General features: G+C 43.8%; 1 protein-coding gene across 1 annotated transcript in view; it reads right to left on the reverse strand.

Moving 5' to 3' along the window:
- Positions 1 to 6,773: 6,773 nt before the first annotated feature.
- The window catches only part of cd63 (CD63 molecule), a 47,183-nt gene continuing 32,084 nt past the window's right edge, over positions 6,774 to 21,872 (reverse strand). The window contains exons 3-8 of the mRNA XM_043681786.2: positions 18,436 to 18,624; positions 15,556 to 15,630; positions 14,137 to 14,229; positions 13,341 to 13,472; positions 10,971 to 11,054; positions 6,774 to 8,883 (exon numbers count right to left, since the gene is read on the reverse strand). Coding sequence (XP_043537721.1) covers positions 8,818 to 8,883; positions 10,971 to 11,054; positions 13,341 to 13,472; positions 14,137 to 14,229; positions 15,556 to 15,630; positions 18,436 to 18,624 — 639 coding nt within the window. The 3' untranslated portion in view covers positions 6,774 to 8,817. The remainder of the gene's footprint in view (positions 8,884 to 10,970; positions 11,055 to 13,340; positions 13,473 to 14,136; positions 14,230 to 15,555; positions 15,631 to 18,435; positions 18,625 to 21,872) is intronic.

Genomic DNA, 21,872 nt, shown 5'->3' on the forward strand with positions numbered 1-21,872 from the left:
AGAAATTCCTCCTCATCTCTGTCTTCAATGGGCAACCCCTTATTGAGTGCTGGCATCATCCTCAAACTGAGGGGCAGCCAATGGTGACAGTGACGGTTAAAAAACAGATATTGATGTGTTTGATTTGTCTGTTTTACACATGGGTATAGTTGTGTTTTGGTTGTACTGTTGTATCGGTTGCCCTTTTTCCCTCTTTTTTTGTTGTTATATGTATATAGAATAATGTTTGCTGATGTTATAATTTATTTTCCTTTTCTCTATGGTTTTGTAAAGAAAGAAAAGTTTAATAAAATATCTCTAAAAAGGAGCAGATTTTAAATTGCCCAGCAGCCAAGGGGAGGCTTTGGATTCACATCTACACCCTTCCTCAGAAGGGACGATGCAGAGCCTTTCAATATGCTGAAGGCAGAGGGAGGTAGAGTCTTGGTGATCAACGGGATGAAAGATTATTGGGGGGATATGCAGGAATGTAGAGATGAGGTTAAAATCTGATCAGCCCCGGTGTTATTGAATGGTGGAACAGGCTAGAAGGGCCGAGTGGCCCACTCTTGTGTGGCCCACTAATACAGGCTTTGGAATTGTTGGCCCAGTAACATTACCATGACATGGGGTGGCACAGTGGCTCACTGGTTAGCACTGCTGTCTCACAGCGCCAGGGACCAGGGTTCAATTCCTGCCTCGGGTGACTGTCTGTGTGGAGTTGGCACATTCTCCCCGTGTCTGTGTGGGTTTCCTCCGGGTGCTCTGGTTTCCTCCCACAGTCCATAGATGTGCAGGTCAGGTGAATTGGCCGTGCTAAATTGCCCATGGTGTTAGGTGAATTAGTCAGGGAAAAATATAGAGTAGGGGAATGGGTCTGGATGGGTTACTCTTTGGAGGGTTGGTGTGGACTTGTTGGGCCGAAGGGCCTGTTTCCACACTGTAGGAATTCTAATCTAATCACTTCCTCAAGCCCCTGCTTTAAGCACAGTGACCACACTGCGAAGGTCACGAAAGGTGCTACATAAATGCAGGCTCTCTCAATGTGCATGTGGCTCAAGAACTGGCAAATGCTTGAAGCAAAGGCCAGTGGGTGCTGTGGGCAAACTGCCAATTGACTTTAGATGCTTCTACACATCGTTGCATTGGCAAGTCACCGTGGGAATTGAAGGGATACTGTTTGGAGAAAAACTAAATTTCAGATAGGCCAATGGAAATTCATCCTGGTATTAATCAAGACAAAAGAAAAGCACATCTTTATGAAGAAGTTTCAAATTAAGAGTAATTCGAGGTTATTTTGTCATCACGATATTGAATGCTGATTTTGAGAGCTATCTGACATATTGTAAACAGTTCCCACGCGGCTGGCCAATGTAGAATTCATTGTCATGTGTACTCAAGCACAGGGATGCACGGATACAGTGAAAGGTCGTACAATATCCCCATTTCCGACGCCATTCTAGGCTTCCTTAAGGCTGGGAGTCCGTGCTATCCCTCATCTCAAGACCAGGAGTTCATGCTGGGCCGCACCTCGAGGCCAGGAGTCTCCACCATCAATACCATCTGAGGAATGGAGGGAAGTAGAGAGAAAAAAAGCAAAGAAAAGAAAAAGCAAAAAGAGGAAAAACGAAAATAAACAGATCGAGCAGACGAGCTTCAGTTTAGGAGGCCACTCTGCTGCCATTTTGGAAGGCGTACCAATCTTAATTGCATTATTTGGCCTGAATACAGAATGGCTTTGTGAAGAGGCAATAATGGAGAACCATTACTCAGTTCAATGGTGTCTGCCACTCACACGGACTTGAATTACCGAGACGAGTGTTCATCTTGTCAGCGCTCTTTAAAGTACGACGATAATGTAAGCAAAGTGTGAGAGAAGCTGATATCTCACTTCTTGGCTGATCAGAAAATGTGACACTGAAACCAATTTAACAAAAGCCAGGCCAAGAGGCCTTCGAGCAAAACAAAAAAAAACCCACACGAGGTTTCAGGAGCAAACTAACTGGCAGGAAGGAGGGGGTAAAAGACGAGTGTTTGTCGAGAACTCTTGGCCAAGAGACATGAGAGAAGCAGACCAGCCTTAAAAAGGTCAGGGTGAAGAAAACCATGTAAGAGGCAAGATTAAAAAAAATCTGCAGATAGCGGATAAGTTTAATTGATGAGACAAAAAGAGAGTGACACACACACACACAACTGTTAAGGAAATTCAGATGATTTGGCAATAACACCAAGATGTGCATTTATATGGCACCACAGAACACTTTTTTTTAAAAGAAAGTGCTTTGTGTTCTCAGAACATGGGCATCAGCGGCTTGGCCAACATTTATTGCCTATCCCTAATTGCCACTCAAAGAGTGTGTCTTGCTCAGCCATTTCAGGGGGAGGTTAAGAGGCAATGACATTGCTGTGGGTCTGGAGTCACATGTAGGCCAGACCAGGCAAGGACAGATCTCCTTCGGTCAGAAGGAATGTCACCATCAGTGGGACTCGAACCCATGTTCCTTGAGTATTTGCCTCGATTACTATCCAGTGACATGACCATTACTCTCCACCACCACACAGCCCCATCTCAAAAATACAACCACTATCAAAAGAGGGACGTGTGGCAAACCTGCACATAGTAAGTTCCCACAGACAGCAAGGAGGTCAATACCAGATTATCAGGGTTTTTTTTTGTTGAGTGATGTTGGAGGGATACAGATGAGCCAAAAGCAATTCTATACCCAGCTGAGGGGGAAGAGATGGCACCTCAATTTAATGCCTCATGCTGAAAGATGGCACCCGAGACAGTGCCCTTAACATGGTACTGGCACAGGCTCAAGTATCTGGGAGTGGGAGTTAAACATAGAATCTTAACTCTGGAGGAGTTAATCTTGAACCCATGGTAGTGCCTCAATTTTGAATTAGGCGATGGTACATCATTTTAGGCTATGTTTCAGGGCAATATCACCACTAGGACCACTGTGTACACATGTACAAAATTCACATTGCTAGGCTACATCACTCCAAGGTCAAATGGCTGTAGCGACCTGAACAGCCAAGATCAGGGGCGGGTTGGGGTAAGGGAGGTTGGCGTGGTGAGTATGTTACTGGAGTCATAGAGATGTACAGCACGGAAACAGACCCTTCGGTCCATCTCATCCATCAACCAGATATCCCAACCCAATCTAGTCCCACCTGCCAGGACCTGGTCCATATCCCTCCAAACCCTTCCTATTCCTATACCCATCCAGATGCCTTTTAAATGTTGTAATTGTACCAGACTCCACCACTTCCTCTGGCAGCTCATTCCATACACGTACCACCCTCTGCGTGAAAAAGTTGCCCCTTAGGTCCCTTTTATATCTTTCCCCTCTCACCCTAAACCTATGCCCTCTAGTTCTGGACACCCCACACACAAAGTCACGTTAACTACCCCTAATCAGTCCTTGCCTTTCCAAATACATGTACATCCTGTCCCTCAGGATTCCCTCCAACAACTTGCCCACCACCGAGGTCAGGCTCACTGGTCCATAGTTCCCTGGCTTGTCTTTACCGCCCTTCTTAAACAGTGGCACCACGTTAGTCACAGGTGAGGTGGAGGATGGCTATTGATGATACAAATATCTCAGCAAGGGGCCCAGCAATCACTGCCCTGGCTTCCCACAGAGTTCTAGGGTACACCTGATCAGGTCCTTGGGATTTATCCAGTTTTGTGTTTCAAGACATCAAGCACCTCCTCCTCTGTAATATAGACATTTTTCAAGATGTCACCATTTATTCCCATACATTCTATATCTTCAATGTCCTTTACCACAGTAAATACTGATGCAAAATACTTGTTTAGTAGCTCCCCCATCTCCTGTGGCTCCACATAAAGACTGCCTTGCTGAACTTCGAGGGGGTGCCGGACCTGCTGCCCTTTTCCAGCAACACATTTTCAGCTCTGATCTTCGAGGGGCCCTATTCTCTGCCTCGTTACCCATTTGGCCTTAACGTATTTGTAAAACCCTTTGGATTCTCCTTAACTCTATTTGCCAAAACTATCTCATGTCCACTTTTTGCCCTCCTGATTTCCCTCTTAAGTGAACTCCTAGTGCCTTTATACTGAGGATTCACTTGATCTTTCCTGTCTATACCCGACCTATGCTTCCTTCTTTTTCTGAACCAAACCCTCAATTTCTTAGTCATGCAGCATTCCCTATACCTACCAGCCTTCCCTTTCACCCTAACAGGAATGTACTTTCTCTGGACTCTCATTATCTCATTTCTGAAGGCTTCCCATTTTCCAGACATCCCTTTACCTGCAAACATTTGCCTCCAATCAGCTTTTGAAAGTTCTTGCCTAATACTGTCCAAATTGGCCTTTCTCCAATTTAGAACTTCAATTTTTAGATCTGGTCTATCCTTTTCCATCACTACTTTAAAACTAACAGAATTATAGTCACTGGCCCCAAAGTGCTCGCCCACTGACACCTCAGTCACCTGCCCAGCTTTATTTCCCAAGAATAGGTCAAGGTTTGCATCTTCTCTCGTAGGTACATCCACATATGGAATCAGAAAATTTTCTTGTACACTGAATAAATTCCTCTCCATCTAAACCCTTAACAGTATAGCAGTTCCAGTCTATGTTTGGAAAGTTAAAATCCCCTCCATAACCACCCTATTATTCTTACAGATAACAGATCCCCCTTACAAATTTGCTTCTCAATTTCTTGTTGACTAATCGGGGTTTAATTTTAAATTTGCTATTAGGGAGTCTATGATACAACCCCATTAAGGTGATCACCCCATTCTTATTTCTCAGTTCCACCCAAATAACTTCCCTGGATGTATTTCCAGGAATATCCATGGACTAGCAATTTAGAACCCCAGGCTTATTTTCAGGGACATGGTTCAAACTCTATTATCCTTGCATTCCAAGTAGAGGAAAGAACCCCAGAATAGTTAGGATGAAGAGTATATGCTTGAAATGTCTATTCTCCTGCTCCTCAGATGCTGCCTGACCAGCTATGCTTTTCCAGCACCACACTCTTCAACTCTGATCTCCATCATCTGCAGTCCTCACTTACTCCTGGGTGAGAGACCAAGTTTTCAATCTGGAAACAGGCTCAGAGTTTGTGACCCTGAAATCTCCCCTCAACCCTCCACTTGCAAAGCCCCATCTTAGCAGAAGAGATGGGCAAGCAAATCAGCTATTTGCCATCCAGAGAAAGGAAAATTGCAGAACAATTGGCAGCGACTTCTCCCAATAGCAGCACTGTACATTGGGCTGATTTAGTTTGTGTACGTACAGAAAAGCTTGTTAGTTAATAGTGGGACATCCATATGCTTCTCTACACCTTTCATCTGGAATTGGAAAGCAGGCACAAGACAGAGGCCATCTTTACAACAACTTGCAGCAGAACAATGAATGAGTTTCTTCACATTCAGGACTAATTTCCAGTCTAAAAGGCTCAGGAATCTATTTCCAGATTTAACTAAAACAAGGTAACTCCACAGAGCTGGGGAGAATCACATCATGGAGATGGCGGTGGGAGGATGGTGTACAAAAGGTGGTATTGTCCCTACCTCTCAGCCAGGAGGCATACATTCCTGTCTCACCTAAACTAGAGGTGCGTCATACTATCCCTGAACAGACTGATTACAGGGCATTCGAGAGATCACATCTGGAGTAGTGCAAGTACAGTGACCAGTACTGTGCAGAAAGATGTTAATGGATTAGAAGCAGTTCAGAGAAGGTTTACTGAACTAATCTTCTCAAAATTCACTGAACTAATCCCTGCAACAAGTGGATTGCCTTGTGAGCAAAGGCTGGACAGGCTAGACCTGGTGTCCTGTGGAGTTGAGGGGAGTCAGAGATTGCTTAGTTGAAGCAGATAAAATCCTGAGGGGACTTGACTGGGTGGATATGGAAAAGGATCCTTTCTCTTGCAGGAGAATCTAGATCACCGTGGGCGGCACGGTGGCAGTGGGCAGCACGGTGGCACAGTGGTTAGCACTGCTGCCTCGCAGCGCCAGAGACCCGGGTTCAATTCCCGCCTCAGGCGACTGACTGTGTGGAGTTTGCACGTTCTCCCCGTGTCTGCGTGGGTTTCCTCCGGGAGCTCCGGTTTCCTCCCACAGTCCAAAGATGTGCAGGTTAGGTGAATTGGCCATGTTAAATTGTCCGTAATGTTAGGTAAGGGGTAAATGTAGGGGTATGGGTGGGTTGTGCTTCGGCGGGTCGGTGTGGACTTGTTGGGCCGAAGGGCCTGTTTCCACACTGTAAAGTAATCTAATCTAAAAAGGGTTACTTCTAATGTAAAGTAATCTAATCTAAAAAGGGTCATCGTTTAAAATGAAGGGCACCCATTTAAAACAAAGAGGAGGAAACATTTTCTCTCAGAGTAGAGTGTCTTTACAAATTCCCTTCAGAATATGTTTAAGGCAGAAAGAGATAGATTCTTGATGGCCAAGGGGATGAAAGATTATTGGGGGATATGCAGGAATGTGGCGATGAGGTTAAAATCAGATCTTATAGAATGGCGGAACAGGCTCAAAGGGCTGAGTGGCCTACTCTTATAGATATGAAGGATCTCAATCACAAATCAGAGAAACAATGCAAGGGCTAAGTTAGAGCAGAAATGGCTTGTACACCAGTCGTGAACAAATCAGTGCTTTAGGACACAGGACTGTGTCAAATCAGAGAAATTTCCCTTTGTCCACCAGCTCCTCACCAAAACCCATCAAAATAAATGGCTGCCCCTAAAACCATTCGGCATCAAGTGGTGATAATGGTAGAAAATAAAGACAAATAAAAACAGACATTGAGATGGCGCACAACTTAGAAAATGTTTATTTTGCCACATGAGAACACCAAAAAAATCTCTCTACACTTGAATATATGAGAAGCCATATTGAAAATAGCATGCGGTCACGTTTTACATGCTAAAGAGATTGTAAAAAGGAAAAGAAAAATACAAACTTCAAAATTCTACCAAGAGGTCTCCAATTCTCCATTATTGTACAGAGTTACAAAGTTAGAGCAGCTGTTGCAGACATAATCCATGGGAGAGGTTGATAAACCTCCAAAACTGCTTCCCCCCCCCCCTCCCCTTCCACCCCAACACTTCACGCTTGGTAAGTTCCACCCTTCATTCTGTTCGAGCCAAATATTCTGAACAAGATCATCACATTTATTTGTGAGGGAGGAGGTGGCAGCAAGAGTGAGCCCTTGCATCATGTACTCCCAAGTTCTAGAATTTTCCTGAAGTATTTGGAGGAAATGCAGCCTGAAGACTTGAGACGGCAACAGACCAAAAGTCAGATTCTTATCTTAGAGACAGTGATCTCCGGAAGGAAATCAGGCAGCCCCCTTCATTCTCACAAAGCTTTCAAGTCTCTACTGACAATCGCCACTGCAGCCCCCCCCCCCCCACCCCCTCCCCCTCCAACAGAGGTACCCATCAGCTCAAGGTAGGGGGAAGGAGGAGCACAGGAAGAAATAGTTAGTTATTTTCTGTTAAGATTGAACAGGCCATGTTTTGGAAGAGGTCCTACTGTGACACCAGGACATGCAAGATTGGGCACTTTGCAGTTAACCAGATGATACATCTCAGCACAGGCAAATCTTCAAAAGAGCTTAGAGTGCTACATGCTACAGCAACAACACAAGCAATTGACCCAAAAACACAGTCCAGGAGCTTGCACAGTGGAGTCTGATTAATACACATGTGCACACACAACACTATCGGAGGAATCTTACATATCCCTTTATGGTGCACTGTCTTCCACCAATGTAGTTAACAAATCTTACCAGGGCTCACAGTACAAAGCCAGAGGGGATATTCCTATCCTTACCCCGGATACTGGAGAAGTGAATGTGTGTGTAAATGCGCTGAAAGTTTTAAAAGGTTCAAGAAGCTTGCAAGCTGCACAGAGAGAAATAAACAAGGATTCCAAGAACAAAAAGGAATCAGAATCAGGTTTAAAACATGCATTTTCACAAGCACTTGAATGAGGCACCGAACAACCCTTTTGCAAGGGCAAGAATCTTTCCAAACAAAAAGACTCAAGTTTGCACCTTCACAATATTTTCGGAAGAAACGAGAATCTTGATTGACATAAAACCCCAATAGGATGGTGAGGGCACAAGCTGGTAGCTGGCACAGGCATGGGCCAATTTGAAATGCACAAGTATGTCACAATTACCTAGCTCCTTTAATAGATGAATAAAAACCAGTCAAAATTTTGACAAAAAAAAAAAAAGAGATTGCTTGAATTCCTTTGGCTGCTACCAAAGCTGAGGCAGAGGGACATTCTTGACCCCACACCTTAAATCAGTGGCAATGTTTTAAAATCTTTCACACTTTGCGCCTACAGTTCCCGCCATATATGGAGGTGTGGCGTGTGCTCACAAAAATAACAGTCAGCACTGAAGCCACTCAAAAGGACAACGCAAGTAGCTGGTTGCCTCAATTCAAAGACAGCATTTACCCACATGCTGTCAAATTCACCAACAAGGGAATAGGCCTCATCCAAAATCATGGCCTACACCAAATGACTACCCTACAGAAGTTGTTATTTTATATAAGAGCGAGAGTGCCAAATCTTTGTCGTCCTCTGAAAGGAGGAATGAAGGTGCCTGAAAGAAACCAGCAATGAGCTGTACTTGAGCTGCATTTGGCAAGTCAATACATTTACATTTTAGTATTTATACATTTAAAAACAAAAATCAAAAGCAGGATAGAAAAAAAAAGGTAGACATTTGTTTCCTTTTAAGGAAATATTTTTTCATTGCAATTAACATTCACAGTTGTGGCAAAAATACAGACAAAAATATATAATCAGACAAGAATTGGCCTTTAAAGATGGAGACTACATTACTTCATAGCCACTTCGGATGCCTTTCATCAGCACACAGGCAAAGATGATACCCAGGAGCTGGGGAAAAAAAAAAGAACACATTTTAAAAGACTACACAACAAAGAGGTACTTTATAAACAACAAAACAATGAACAGCTCATCATTCTCATTAGTAAGAGGGGGATCTCGGTACATACAAAATGGCCACCTCCTTTGCCTACAGTTGGGTATATTTTCCAGTCTCTGCCATCTTGCAAGGGTACTCAATGTACTTGAACCAAATTTCTGCCCACACCATTTCAATATTGACATTAGCCCGAAACAATGCCATCAGGAAAGGAAAAAAAGCACCACTTCACTTTTGAAGTATTAGCTGTGAAAGCACTAAGATAGCAGATCTTTTTAAAAAACAACTGAATTCTGTTCTGGGAATGGTTGCTTTGAGAGGCAATTTTCACTGGAGACCATTATAAAATTAACATTACTATTAGTATGATTATGAAATGCAAACTTTACTGTCCATTCAAGAATGGGCATCTTGCTGGGAAGAGAGCCGCCCAAGACCCTACACTGGCATTTACAATATCAACAACAGGAACAAGAGAATGCACAGAGAACAATTTTCCGAGCATCTTATCCACACTAAATTCCCCAAGTTGTCTAAACAATGGGATTTCCTCCTGTAAAGTACCGACAATTCTCAAAATCCAAAAAGGTCTGCACAACTATTACTTCTGTTTGGTCAGAGTTTGTTCTCCCATTCTTACGTCTTCTCAAAACTTTGAGCTCAACCATGAGGTAAGACTTTTACAAAATTTTAAAAACTCTCAACCCAAACAGGGGAAATTGACAAGTGAAATGCCAGCAGGATTGGGCTGTGCAAAAATTGTGGTCGTCACCACTACGGCTGGACAATGCTAATATAGAGATGCCACATGCTCATTTAATCATTTCACATCTTAGTAACTAGAAACATTTCTGGTGCGCCATTACCCCCCCTCTGGAGTACGTGGGAATGGAACCCGGGGCTCCTAGCTCAGAGGTGGGGACACTACCACTGTGCCACCAGAGCCCCTCACTTCATAACTCTATTGACAGGTCTATGCCCTCCTGAACTGGAGGCAGAGTTCGAGCTCCAACTTGGTTGCCACTTGCCAGAAAAGTAATGGCTGGGAAAAGAGTATTGTTAAAAATAAACTACCCACTCCAAACATGTACAAGTAGCTGTTCCCAGACACCCAGGTCATTGATCAAGCCATCCTGTATGCCCTCTGGAAATCAGCCAGTGGCAATTAATTCCAGGCCAGGATACTCAACAGCCACTCAGGCCTTCAGATCACTAGGCTCCTGGAAATTATAACAAGCAGCCATTTGGCCTTTAGTTAGCAGTCTTAGATCAAATTTCATCATGCTTTTTGTTTGCTTCTCCAAGCCTCCATCTCCCTCTATTGCAGACAGCTTTCTCGCATCTCTCCTCATGACTTTTGAGTTGATGACCCCCTTGGCTCTCCCAAAGGAGGTAGTCACTCCAAGCTTGCTGTATCAAAATGCTTTGTACAGTTTTAAAGAAACATTGCAAATTTGTTTCATCTTAAGCCTCAATACCATTTTCTCTCTGCACAGGAGGTTCCCAACCCAAGGGGAAACCAAAAGATACTTGCCGCTTTAAAAAGGAAAACGGCCTAGCCTTAGGAACAACTCCAGTAGCTTCAAAAGAAGATTGAATTCTAGAGAAGGATTGGTTTAAATTATATCACAAAATGGATTACAGCACAAGAGCAAACAGGAAACGGGGGGGGGGGGGGGGCGAGGAGATATTTGGGGATGTAAGGTTGGAGGTTAGAATCAGATCAATCATGATCTTATTGGATGGCAGAATAAGTTTGAAGGGCTGAGTGGTCTACTCATGTACATTCATATGCACCCTTTTGGAGGCTCTCACTTGGCTCGCTGGGAACACCTGCATTTCAACAAAGACAAAATGGAGCGCGCGCGCGCGCGCGAGAGAGAGAGAGAGAGAGAGAGAGAGAGAGAGAGAGAGAGCGCCCGCTGGCTGGCCTCACGCAAGTCAAAATGAAGCAGCTGACTGAAAATGGCTTATGTCACCTGTTAATTTTACTTCATGCCCACAGCACAACTATATAGAATTTACTTTTTTTTTTTACCTGGAATAAGGCAATGCCAAGAGCCACACCTGCAACAATCACAATATTGTTTTTGAGCCACGTGTTAATGACGTTAACACAACCCTGTGGAAAACAAGATTTGGGAGGGGGGGGCGGGGGGGGTGAGGAGAAAGGGAGGAAGAGAGAGAAGGAGAAAAAAAAACCATGAAACAACAGCTTACTTAAAAGAGAGAGCAGGGAAATTACCAAGCTCACAGCAAGACTGCAGAACAAGTAACACCACAAGCTGAACCTGAATTGACTCATGGTACAAGGGCAATTTGGAAAAACGATTTCTTTCCCATCAAGACAAAATACCCCGTTCAAAGAGTCCCAATAGTAGTACTGCCCACAGTAGGAGTGCAACTCCACATGTTGCACTGTCTCTCTCCAGACAGATATTAAAACTTAGGCCAAGGGAGAGTCACAGCTCAATCTGAAGGCTATCCCACCACTAGCTCACACCAGATCTGGCTGAGCCTGCAATGACTGAACAGGAAGTTCTGGAACACAAACAGAGGGGAGGAAGTCCACCAAAAGGGTCTTCATCCTTCTCTACTTTGAGAACTTCAGGGTGTCGGTATTGCTGGCATCTCAAATGCCCATGCCCCAGTATCTCAGATGCAGTGGAGTGGCTCAGTATCAGAGCTGCCCTTTGACGTGAGGGAGGGGAAGAAAGAGAGGAGGAAAGGAAGAAGGTTTGTCTGCAAAAGGACAGCAGTTTCCCCTTTCTGAAGGGAAGGGCATTAGGTGAGACTAATATACTGGTGGGGAGATTTGCAAGAGCTGCGCAGGAGGATTTAAACTCGTAAGGGGGGCTGGGGCCCAGAGAGATAGTGAGGAAAGATCAGTCAGAGGCTGCTGCAGTTGAGAAAAAGGCCAGTCAAAACAGACACAGTCAGTCAGGAACAAAACAGAGAACGAGGTAGGAGCAATAGATTAAACTATACTTATTTCCAATGCAAGAGGCCTAACAGGGAAGGCAAATTACCTCAGAGCATGGTTAGTAACATAGGACCAGTATATCATAGCAATCAGAGACATGGTTAAAAGATGGACAGGACTGGCAGCTTAATGTTCCAGGCTTTAGAGGAGGGTGAGAGAGGAGGGGGAGTGACATTTGAGGGGGGATAACATTACAGCTGTACTTAGGGAGGATATTCCTGGAAGTACGCCCAGGGAAGTCATTTGGATGGAACTGAGAAATAAGAAAGGGATGATTACCTTATTGGGATTGTATTATTAAACCCCCGATAGTAACAAGAAATTGAGAAAAATTTGTAAGGAAATCTCAGTTATCTATAAGAATAATAGGGTGGTAATGGTAGGAGATTTTAAACTTTCCAAACACAGACTGGGACTGCCATTGTGTTAAGAGCTTGGATGGAGAGGAATTTGTTAAGTGTGTACAAGAAAATGTTCTGATTCAATACGTGGATGTACCTACTAGAGAAGGTGCAAAACTTGACCTACTCTTAGGAAATAAGGCAGAGCAGGTGACTGAGGTGTCAGTGGGGGAGCACTTTGGGGCCAGTAACCATAATTCTATTAGTTTTAAAATAGTGATGGAATAGGATACATTGGATCTACAAGTTAAAGTTCTAAATTGGAGGAAGGCCAATTTTGATGGTATTAGGCAAGAACTTTCAAAAAGCTGATTGGGGGCAGATAATCACAGGTGAAGGGATGCCTGAAAGTGGGAAGCTTTAAAAAAAAAAATGACAGAATGAGTTCAGAGACCATATGTTCCTGTTAGGATGAAGGGCAAGGCTAGTTAGTGTTGGGAATGCTGGATGACGAGAGAAATTGAGGTTCTGGTCAAGAAAAAGAAGGCATAAGTATAGAAAGCAGGGATCAAGTGAATCTGTAGAGGGGTATAAAGGCAATAAGAGTATATTTAAGTGCGAAATCAGGATTGCAAAAAGTGGACATGAGATAGCTTCAACACATAGGATTAAGGAGAATCCATAGGTTCCAGATACACCTCAATGCCCAAGTATTCACTCTGATCGGTCACCCAATTGGTTTCTTATTGTGACCGAAACTGAAGGGGGATCTTTGCCATTTTACAGCATGCATGTAGACATGCATATGAAAAAAATAAATGACCAGGTGGAAGCAAGGCATGTTCTGATGAAGATCCTCTTGCTGCCAAATTTGGTGCCATCAACTGTCAAGCTGCCGCATGGCAGCGATGGCAACAAACCAAGAGAGCAAGTTAGCCAGGTTTGTCCCAAAAGGCTGCCAAGCTGTGGCCAATCTCTGTCGAATAAGAAATTCAGAGCTGGGGCACTTGCATCCTCCTCCATATGCCTCCCACTCCCAGCAGGCACTGACTTGAAAGATTAAGAGTCACAAACTAGTACTCACCTCTTCATAAACCTTGTTCGGAGTAGGAGTTTTCCCACAGTTTTGAGTCTCATTTTTACAACAGGAATCTGGGACGGTGTTGTTCAATATTGTAAGCCAATCTCTGTAGGAGGTACTTCCACAGCAACGAAACTGAAAAAGAACAAAATTTCAAGTGAGGAGCTGGGCATTGGGCTACAGAGGTATAACCATGGATGTGTACAAATTCAAATGCACCAATCTGGGGCAAGCAGAGTTTCTGGAGGGCTGCCAAGTGGTCAGTGCAATTTGAAGTAATGTCGCTGAGCTCACTGCATCGCATCGCAAAGTCCCAGTCCAGTAATAAAGTGCAGGTTTGATTTCCCTTGCAGTCCCCTTCAAAATCATTCAAAAATGAGTGAACTCCTACTTTTCGGCATCACAAGAGTTGCCGTTTCTGCAGGAAATCAGCAAAGAAAGGGACTGCTGAAAAGCAAACTTTGCTAAACATGGAGAAAACGAGATAGCAGTTTCACTGGAGTCCCAATAGGGAATATCCCCACTGGATTTGCTCACTCAATTGCTTCTTTGCTCAATTCAAAGAACAGTGCAAGAAAACCTCTGGAATGGCTGTTGAGTTTATAAATTGAGGAATAATTTAAAAAAAAAAGGTGGCTGGTTTGGGGGTGGGGAGAGAACATGAAGAAATCTGCCCAAAAAGTACATTCATGGTACACTTGCTTTTCATTTCCCCACCCCCCAAAAAAAGCTTCACTATTGGCTCCTCCATTTTTAATGGAATTTAAACTCAAAAAAGGATCAAGAGTTTCAAGCTCACCTGCTTCTGCAACTCGTCAATGTTAACAGCATTTCCTGTTTTGTTGTAATTTGCCATAGTATCGTTAAACGATTTCTCAAAGACCTCACGGATCTGTTGTTGAAGGAAAATAAGTTGCTAATAAAATCAAAAGCCTTAAAATTACAGAAGAGGCACACACACAGAACTTCAGAATGTGAAAAAAGCGACACCAGCCAACCACTGCAACAAAATTACAAAACTCAGCTGAAAATCTTTCACAAGGCAGCTTGTGTTCACAACATTCAAAAGTAGAAGCTACTTTGACTAGGAGGTTACGCAGACAAATCAAAACCCATGACTGTTTAGATTCTCTTAACTTGCATTATCCAGTTGGAGGGAGGGAGGCAAGTTTGAACGAAAACTCACTCAAGTAGGAACACGTACAAGGCAGTTCCAACCCAGAGTCTTGATCTATGTAGGTAGGGCAAGGAGGAAGTTCCCAAATCCATTCCATCTGGAATGGGGATTGAACACTACTATTTGATCTAGATTGCCCATCTAGCTAACTGAACTTCACCACACAAAAAAAAAAGGAGTCCAAGTTACTGTGACAACACACATTTATCTGCATGTTGTATTCCAGAACTATGGATGGTGACAATAAAAGGCACCGATTTTTTTTCAATTACATAGCTAAATAAGAATTTCTCTCACTGCTACTGCCTGCCATAGCAGTGTGTCAGAAGGATTTACAACTGATTTGGCCATCACATCCTGGAATGAGATTTGAACTCTTAAGCTTTAGACTCCATGACAGGGATGCTACCCAATACTGCAAGTGGTAACAAGGAGTAGAAAAATGGAAGAGGTCAATTATATCAGCTCCCGTTTGTTTTCAATCTCACCCCCTCCTCCAACCCAAAACTACAAACAAACAATTAATAAGTTCAACATTAACTTTTTAGCGTAAGTGGGCTTGTTAGTGTCCAGATCGCAAGAGGAATTTCAAACATTGCTGTCTTCATCAAAAAAAGGAGGCAACAAGATGGAATTCAAGCTAACTGGACACAGTAATACACAAACATGCATTTCTCATGCAGTCAGTTTTAATAAAAAAAGCAATTGTGAAACCGGACAATAGAAGAATGGCCCTCTGAGGAAAGGCTGATCAGTCTTGGTCATTCCGTCAAAACCTTGAGTTGGCCAATGCACCCTCGTGATAATTTGGCAATGTCTGATTAAGTCGTGCTCAATTACTTCAAAAAAAGTCAAAAGTGTCTTTGGAGCAGAATCATCTTGGGGAAGCACTTACAAAACTTGAAGAAAATCCATTCACCCGCACAGAGCATCAAGGGAGATGGACGGCACACAATCTGGCTTCGCACTCAAAAAGAACAGCTCCACTTCAAAAAGAACCATCCATGCACTTTGGAAGGGATGGGCCAACGCTTTACTCACCTGATCCTTGAAGATGTAACCAGCAATGGCAGCAGCAATTTCTACAATGAAAATCAGGATCAGCAGAACTGCAAACTAAAACAGAAAAGAGTGAGCTAGCTTCACCAGCAAAACACTTTTGAAATTGGCTCCTTAAATTAAATGCTAAATTTCTAAAATTGTGGGGAGACAAAGGATTGCCATTACATTAGATAGACTGCACAGAAGGAACATTGTAGTCAGAGACAACTAAGTCAGTTGTGATTCACTATTGGTCTATGCCCTCTTCCTCACCTCCAACCCAACTAATAATTACACCAAAAAGAAAAAATTCTTTTATCACATCCAAGAAACAATACTTTTCATTCTAGAAAGTTGGTCAAAAACACAATTGGGTCAAAAGTCAAAATTGAAAGCCTCTTCAAATGCTCAGAATCCCGGATGGCAGAGGGCCAGAAGGATAGCACTTCCAGACCACTAAAGCTGGTCACCAAGTTACCGCTCACCACTGGACAGTCTCCTGACTAGTCACTAGCCTTTGCATTTCATGCCTGCTCTACTCAACCATCCTTCCTTATTCTTCTCAGTTTGGGTGGGGGCAGGCAGGGAAGGCAGGGGGTTGGAATATAGGGTTTAAAATGATACCGTATCATATTGCGAGTCATAATGAGACCACCATTTATGACATCACATCTGTACAGGTCTTGCAACAAAAAAAAAAAGGAAAAAAAGAAAGCCCTACATGTTCACATATCAGGCTTTGGTTGAAGTGTTGCATTAGTGTTGCTAGTTTCTCACGTTTGTGATGGTCATTGCCTGAGTCAAGAGAAAATCTAACCACCGTGCCTGGGACATTCATGGTCATTACCCATTGCCAAATCCTACCACTATTGGCCAGAAACTCAACAGGACTTGCCACAAACAGTGGCAACTAGAGCAGGTCAGAGGTTAGAAATACCACAGGGAGTGACTCATCTCGACTCCCTAAAGCCTGCCCATCATTGACAAGGCACAAGTCAGGAGTGTGATGGAATACTCCCCACTTGCCGGACACCAAATCCACAAGATAAAACTACAGCAGCTAGCCAAATTTCCTCAGACAGCACCTGCCAAACCTGTTGACATCTACACTCTCGAAGGGCAAGGGCAGCAGATAGACGGGAACACCACTGCCTGAAAAAGGAAGGCCCCTCCAAGCCACTCACCATCCAGACTTAAAAGCTTGTTGCAGTTTCAGGACTTTTAACCTTGTGAAAGTGAAGGAACTCGTTCCCCGACAGCACAGAGTGCTGTCTGCAGCAAACAGACTATAGCAGTTCAAAGCAACAACTTGCCACACCTTCCCAAAAAATTAAATGGGTAATAAATTTTGGCCTTATTAGTGACATTTGCAGTCCACATGCAAATGTTTAAAAACAAAAACACACGAACCAGAACTTAATGAAATCCTCTTCCACTCGTAGATTAACATTGCAAAATGCTCAAATCGGATATCAGGACAGTAACAGGACAGTAAATGGTTACCAGGATAAATTGCTCACATGTACAGGAATGCATTCCTTCCACTTCTAACACTCCTCTTAAGAGCTAGATACAAACCTAAAGAGAAGTGAAGAATACAGGGGTCCTAAAGAAGGGTTACACCAAAAATGTTGACCTCTCCACCTCCTGATGCTGCCTGGCTTGCTGTGTTCTTCCAGCCTCCTGCCTGACTACTTTGGATTCCAGCATCTGCAGTTTTTTGTCGTCTTTAATCTGCATGGGGTGGCAGTGCTAACATGGAAGCTCACAAACCAGTCTTTCCAAATGCTGGCAGAGAAATGTGGAAACTTCCAAGTGAGTTTAATTTAGATAAATGCAAGGCGTTCCATTTTGGTAGGGCAAATCAGGGCAGGACTTATACACATAGGTAAGGTCTTGGGAAGTGTTGCTGAACAAAGAGACCTTGGAGTGCAGGTTCATAGCTCCTTGAAAGCAGAGTCACAGACAGATAGGATTGTGAAGGCAGCACTTGGTATGCTTTCCTTTATTGGTCAGAGCATTGAGCACAGGCGTTGGGAAGTCATATTGCAGCTGTACAGGAAATTGGTTAGGTCATTTTTGGAATACTGCACACAATTCTAGTCTCCTTCCTATCGGAAAGATGTTGTGAAACTTGAAAGGGTTCAGAAAAGATTTAAGGATATTGCCAGGGTTGGAGGATTGGAGCTATAGGGAGAGGCTGAACAGGCTGGGGCTGTTTTCTCTGGAGCGTAGGCAGTAGGGTAAATGGACAAGGTAGTTTTGGGGCGGCAGGGCATTGGAACACTAGATGGCATAGACTTATAGCAAGAGTGAAAAAAATTTTAAAAAAGGCATCTAAGGGGCAACTTTTTCAAGCAAAGGTATGGACTGAGCTGCCAGAGGAGGCTGATTCAATGACAACATTTAAAAAGCATCTGGATGGGTATATGAATAGGAAGGGTTGAGAGAGATATGGGCCAAATGGGACTAGATTTATTTAGGACATCCAGTCGCCATGGACGAGTTGAACCAAAGGCTCTGTTTCTGTGCTGTACAACTCTAATGATCACAATCCAACTAACCAGTGTCTAGCAGTTACTGCAAATCCCATACATTAAAAACATCAAATATGTTAAAAACAGAAAGCTGCAAACGTACTAATCTGCACCATATTGTGGCTTTTGGATCGTTAGGACCAAAAAAAAGTAATGCAAAAACAGAAACTGCTAGAAAAGCTCAGCAGGTCTGGTAGCATCCGTGGAAAGAAATCAGTGTTGAGTGACCGTTCCTCAGAAGGGATGTTCTTGATTAGAAAGCCCTCCAGGTCAGCGAATAGCCGACTACATTTGGAATTTCAGTTGATGGGGATGGTTTAAGCAGTGCAGAAGAACCACTTACCGTAGTCACCATGCAGTAGTTCTCCTTCCAGGCACCACAGCAGCCGAAGAAGGCAACAAAGTTGATAACCACCCCAACGATGATGATGACAATAGGAGCTCCGGAAGCAGTGACACTGGTGATGTGCAGGGTGCCATTCAATTTGGTCTGCACCAGAATACCAATCACAATAAGTGCAATGCCAGAGACCTGGAACAAAGGAGAGAAAAACCAAGAGGAACAATTAATACCTGGGTGGAGGAACACAAAAAAAGGATTGTAACACATCTGAACTCTTGCTCCTTCAAGAATTCAAAGCAATCAAAATGCTTCTTATCTCTCTTGCAGCAGTGCGCAGACTGAAGGAGAACTACCATGCTATGCAATACATAAAAGGAAGTCATTTTCACCTTCCTTCTCTCCCCAGCCCCAAAACCAGGCAGCAGTTTGACCTCGACTTGACTCATGGTCCCCACTTCTGCCACCCTTGGAAACAAAGATACCAGTCACTGCCACTCTTTCTCACCTACGTCTCGCTGACCAAACCTTTAAACTGCTGGCAGCGCTTAGTCCTTGAAGAGTTTAACGCAGAGGCGAATAAATTCATCTTTGGGCCACCATTGCATGTCAGGCAGCATCCAAGGAGCAGGAGGGTTCACACTCAGGCATAAGCCCTTCATCCAGAAGGTGGAGGGGGAAGGGAGCCAGAAAACAGCCCCCACTTCAAGCAACAAAATAAAAAAAAAAACACCAGACTCTTTGAAATCGAGAGCTCAAAACAGTAGAAAGAGCAAGGAAATTCCCCCACTACCAGTGACACAAGTAGTCAAAAAAAAAAAGCCACACAAAAAAGGCAGGGCTTTCCAATTCTCTCTCTCAGAAAGCAATGAATCACAAAATATCGCTTCACACATGAGTCTGAGTCACTGCTACATGTCTATTGCACCATGAATTGGCACATGCAGTATAACAGATAAATGTGAGCTTAGGCACTTTGGGAGCAAAAACAGGAAGACTGATCATTGTCTGAAAGGTGATAGATTGGGAAAGGAGGAGGTGCAATGAGACCTGGGTGTCCTTAGACAATCTCTGAAAGTAAGCATTCAGATACAGCAGGCAGTGAAGGTAAATGGTGTTGGCCTTCATAGTGGGAGGATTCATGAACAGGAGCAGGGACGTCTTGTGGAATTATACAGGGTCTTGGTCAGACTCCACCTGGAGTATTGAGCATTTTTGGTCTCCTTTCCTGGGAAGGTGTTATTCTGGATATGGAGAGAGTGCAGTGAAAGCTTAAATCAGACCGAGTCCTGGGTTAAAAATCTTATCAAGGGTTCGATCCAAGGGTCTGGGGACAAAGCAGGAACAGGGGACTGAATTGGATGATCAGCCATGATCATATTGAATGGTGAAGCAACTTAAAAGGGCTGAAAGGCCTACTCCTACGTTCTAAACATATCTCTTGATTCTTTAGTTGTTTTACAAAGAAGAGGAGAAAGGATAGCAACCGAACCAGGTCTAACTCCATCAGCTCCTCATGCCTGCATATACAGCAGGCATTACTAGGTGATGGGAGATCAGGCATTATGTGTTGCTGCTCTCCCCACCTCCCAACCTCAAAAATCTACAAGTCCAACTACTGCTCTGGTTTGAATTGGCCAACAACAGGCAAAGCAACCAGAGAGCTGCTAACAACACACTGACTGATTGGAGACTCTCTTTTGCTCAATGTGGCCCTTACTGCTGATAGTTCATGGGGGAGGTACAACTGCTCAGCAGTTTCAGTACAACTCAGTCCAAATGATAACACATGCTAACAGAATTTCTTTAAAATTGGAAGAGGTAAAAAGCAACTTGGGCAGGGAGCAGAATATGCCACTGGCTTTCAATGTAAACCGATCAGAGGTATCATAGTGGATTCAACTCCTCAGAGTTGTTACAGGGCAGAATGACGCCACTCAGCCCATCATGCAGTCACCTAGTGCTAACCTCCTGCCTTTTCCCCCATATCCCTGCACTCAATTACAATCCAATTCACCATTCAAAGCTCCTCTTGAATGCCTCCATCCCATTTCCAGACAGTGCAATGCATTCTAGACCTGAACTACTTGATGTTCTGCACATAAAAACACCAATGGGTGGCTCAGTAGTTAGCACTGCTGCCGCATAGCGCCAGGGACCTGGGGTCGATTTTGCTCTCTGGCAACTGTCTGTGTGTAGTTTGCACATTCTCAGAGTGGGTTTCCTCTGGGTGCCCCAGTTTCCTCCTAGAGTCCAAAGATGTGCAGGTTAAGTGGATTGACCGTGGGAAATGCAGCGTAACAGGGATAAGGTAAGGGAATGGGTCTGGGTGGGATGCTCTTCAGAGGGTCATAGTGTGGACCTGATGGGCCAAATGGGCTGCTTCCACACTATGAGCAAAAAAAAAAGCTCTTCTCATATCACCCTTACTTCATTACCGCCCACCCTTCTCCCCTCCCCACCGCCCCGCCCCACCACTGAAATTAGAGCAGACGCAATCTTGGCTGGTATGCCCTTCATCCCCATTTTCCTACCTTCTCTCCACATCCCTTTAACCCATTACCAATTAAACATCTGTTTAATTCCTCAAAATTTACTCACTGTCCCAGCATCCACCACACTTTGGGGTAGCGAATTCCACAGATTCACAACCCCTTGCGAGTAGTAGTTTCTCCTCAACTGTCTTAAATTTACTATTCCTTATCCTAAGACTAATAACCTCTCATCCTAGAACGCCCCACAAGAGGAAGCATCTACTGCACATCCATTTTATCCATAATCAGCTTGAATCCCTCCATTTGATCTCCCCTCATTCTTTTAAATTCCAGACAGTATAGGCCTAAACTGTTCAATCTCTCTTCATTTGACCCCCCACAATCGCTGGGTTTGGGTGGGTGGGTGGAAGAAATGAGAAAAGGAGAATTGAAGAAACTTCCTTCTACCTAGTTTACTGCAGAGGCCTTGGATCCAGTTTCTGTATTTGCAGACCACATTAGGACAGTTACAAAAGGCAGGGGGAAAGAGAAAACATTCTGCAGCATCTAACAGCTGTGCTTGGGATCCAGGGGGAACACAGCATCTCATCTCTGGCATCTGATAGAAAGAACATGTCCCTGTCAGCACAGGAGACAGCCACTTGGCTAGTGACAGGGCAGCCTTTTGACAGTTTAGGATACTTAACCGTGACGTGTGCATTCATTCATTCAGCAGGGAGGCACTACATCTGAAAGAAACTGACTCAATAAACATTGCTACTCATGCACAGCAGAACGAAAAATGGTTGAGACACCACACTTTGCAGCACAGTGGTAGTATCAACGACTCTGTGCCAGGAGTCCCAGATCCATGTACCATACCTCTGCACAGACTGAAGAAGCATTTTGTTAGCAAACCACATTAACAGGGTCAGGAGAAAAAGGATTAAAATGCACAACGCTTCA

Source organism: Chiloscyllium plagiosum, unplaced genomic scaffold, assembly GCF_037043375.1.
Source record: "Chiloscyllium plagiosum isolate Xiang-an unplaced genomic scaffold, Cpla_swu_hap1 HiC_scaffold_53X, whole genome shotgun sequence".
Classification (NCBI taxonomy): domain Eukaryota; kingdom Metazoa; phylum Chordata; class Chondrichthyes; order Orectolobiformes; family Hemiscylliidae; genus Chiloscyllium; species Chiloscyllium plagiosum.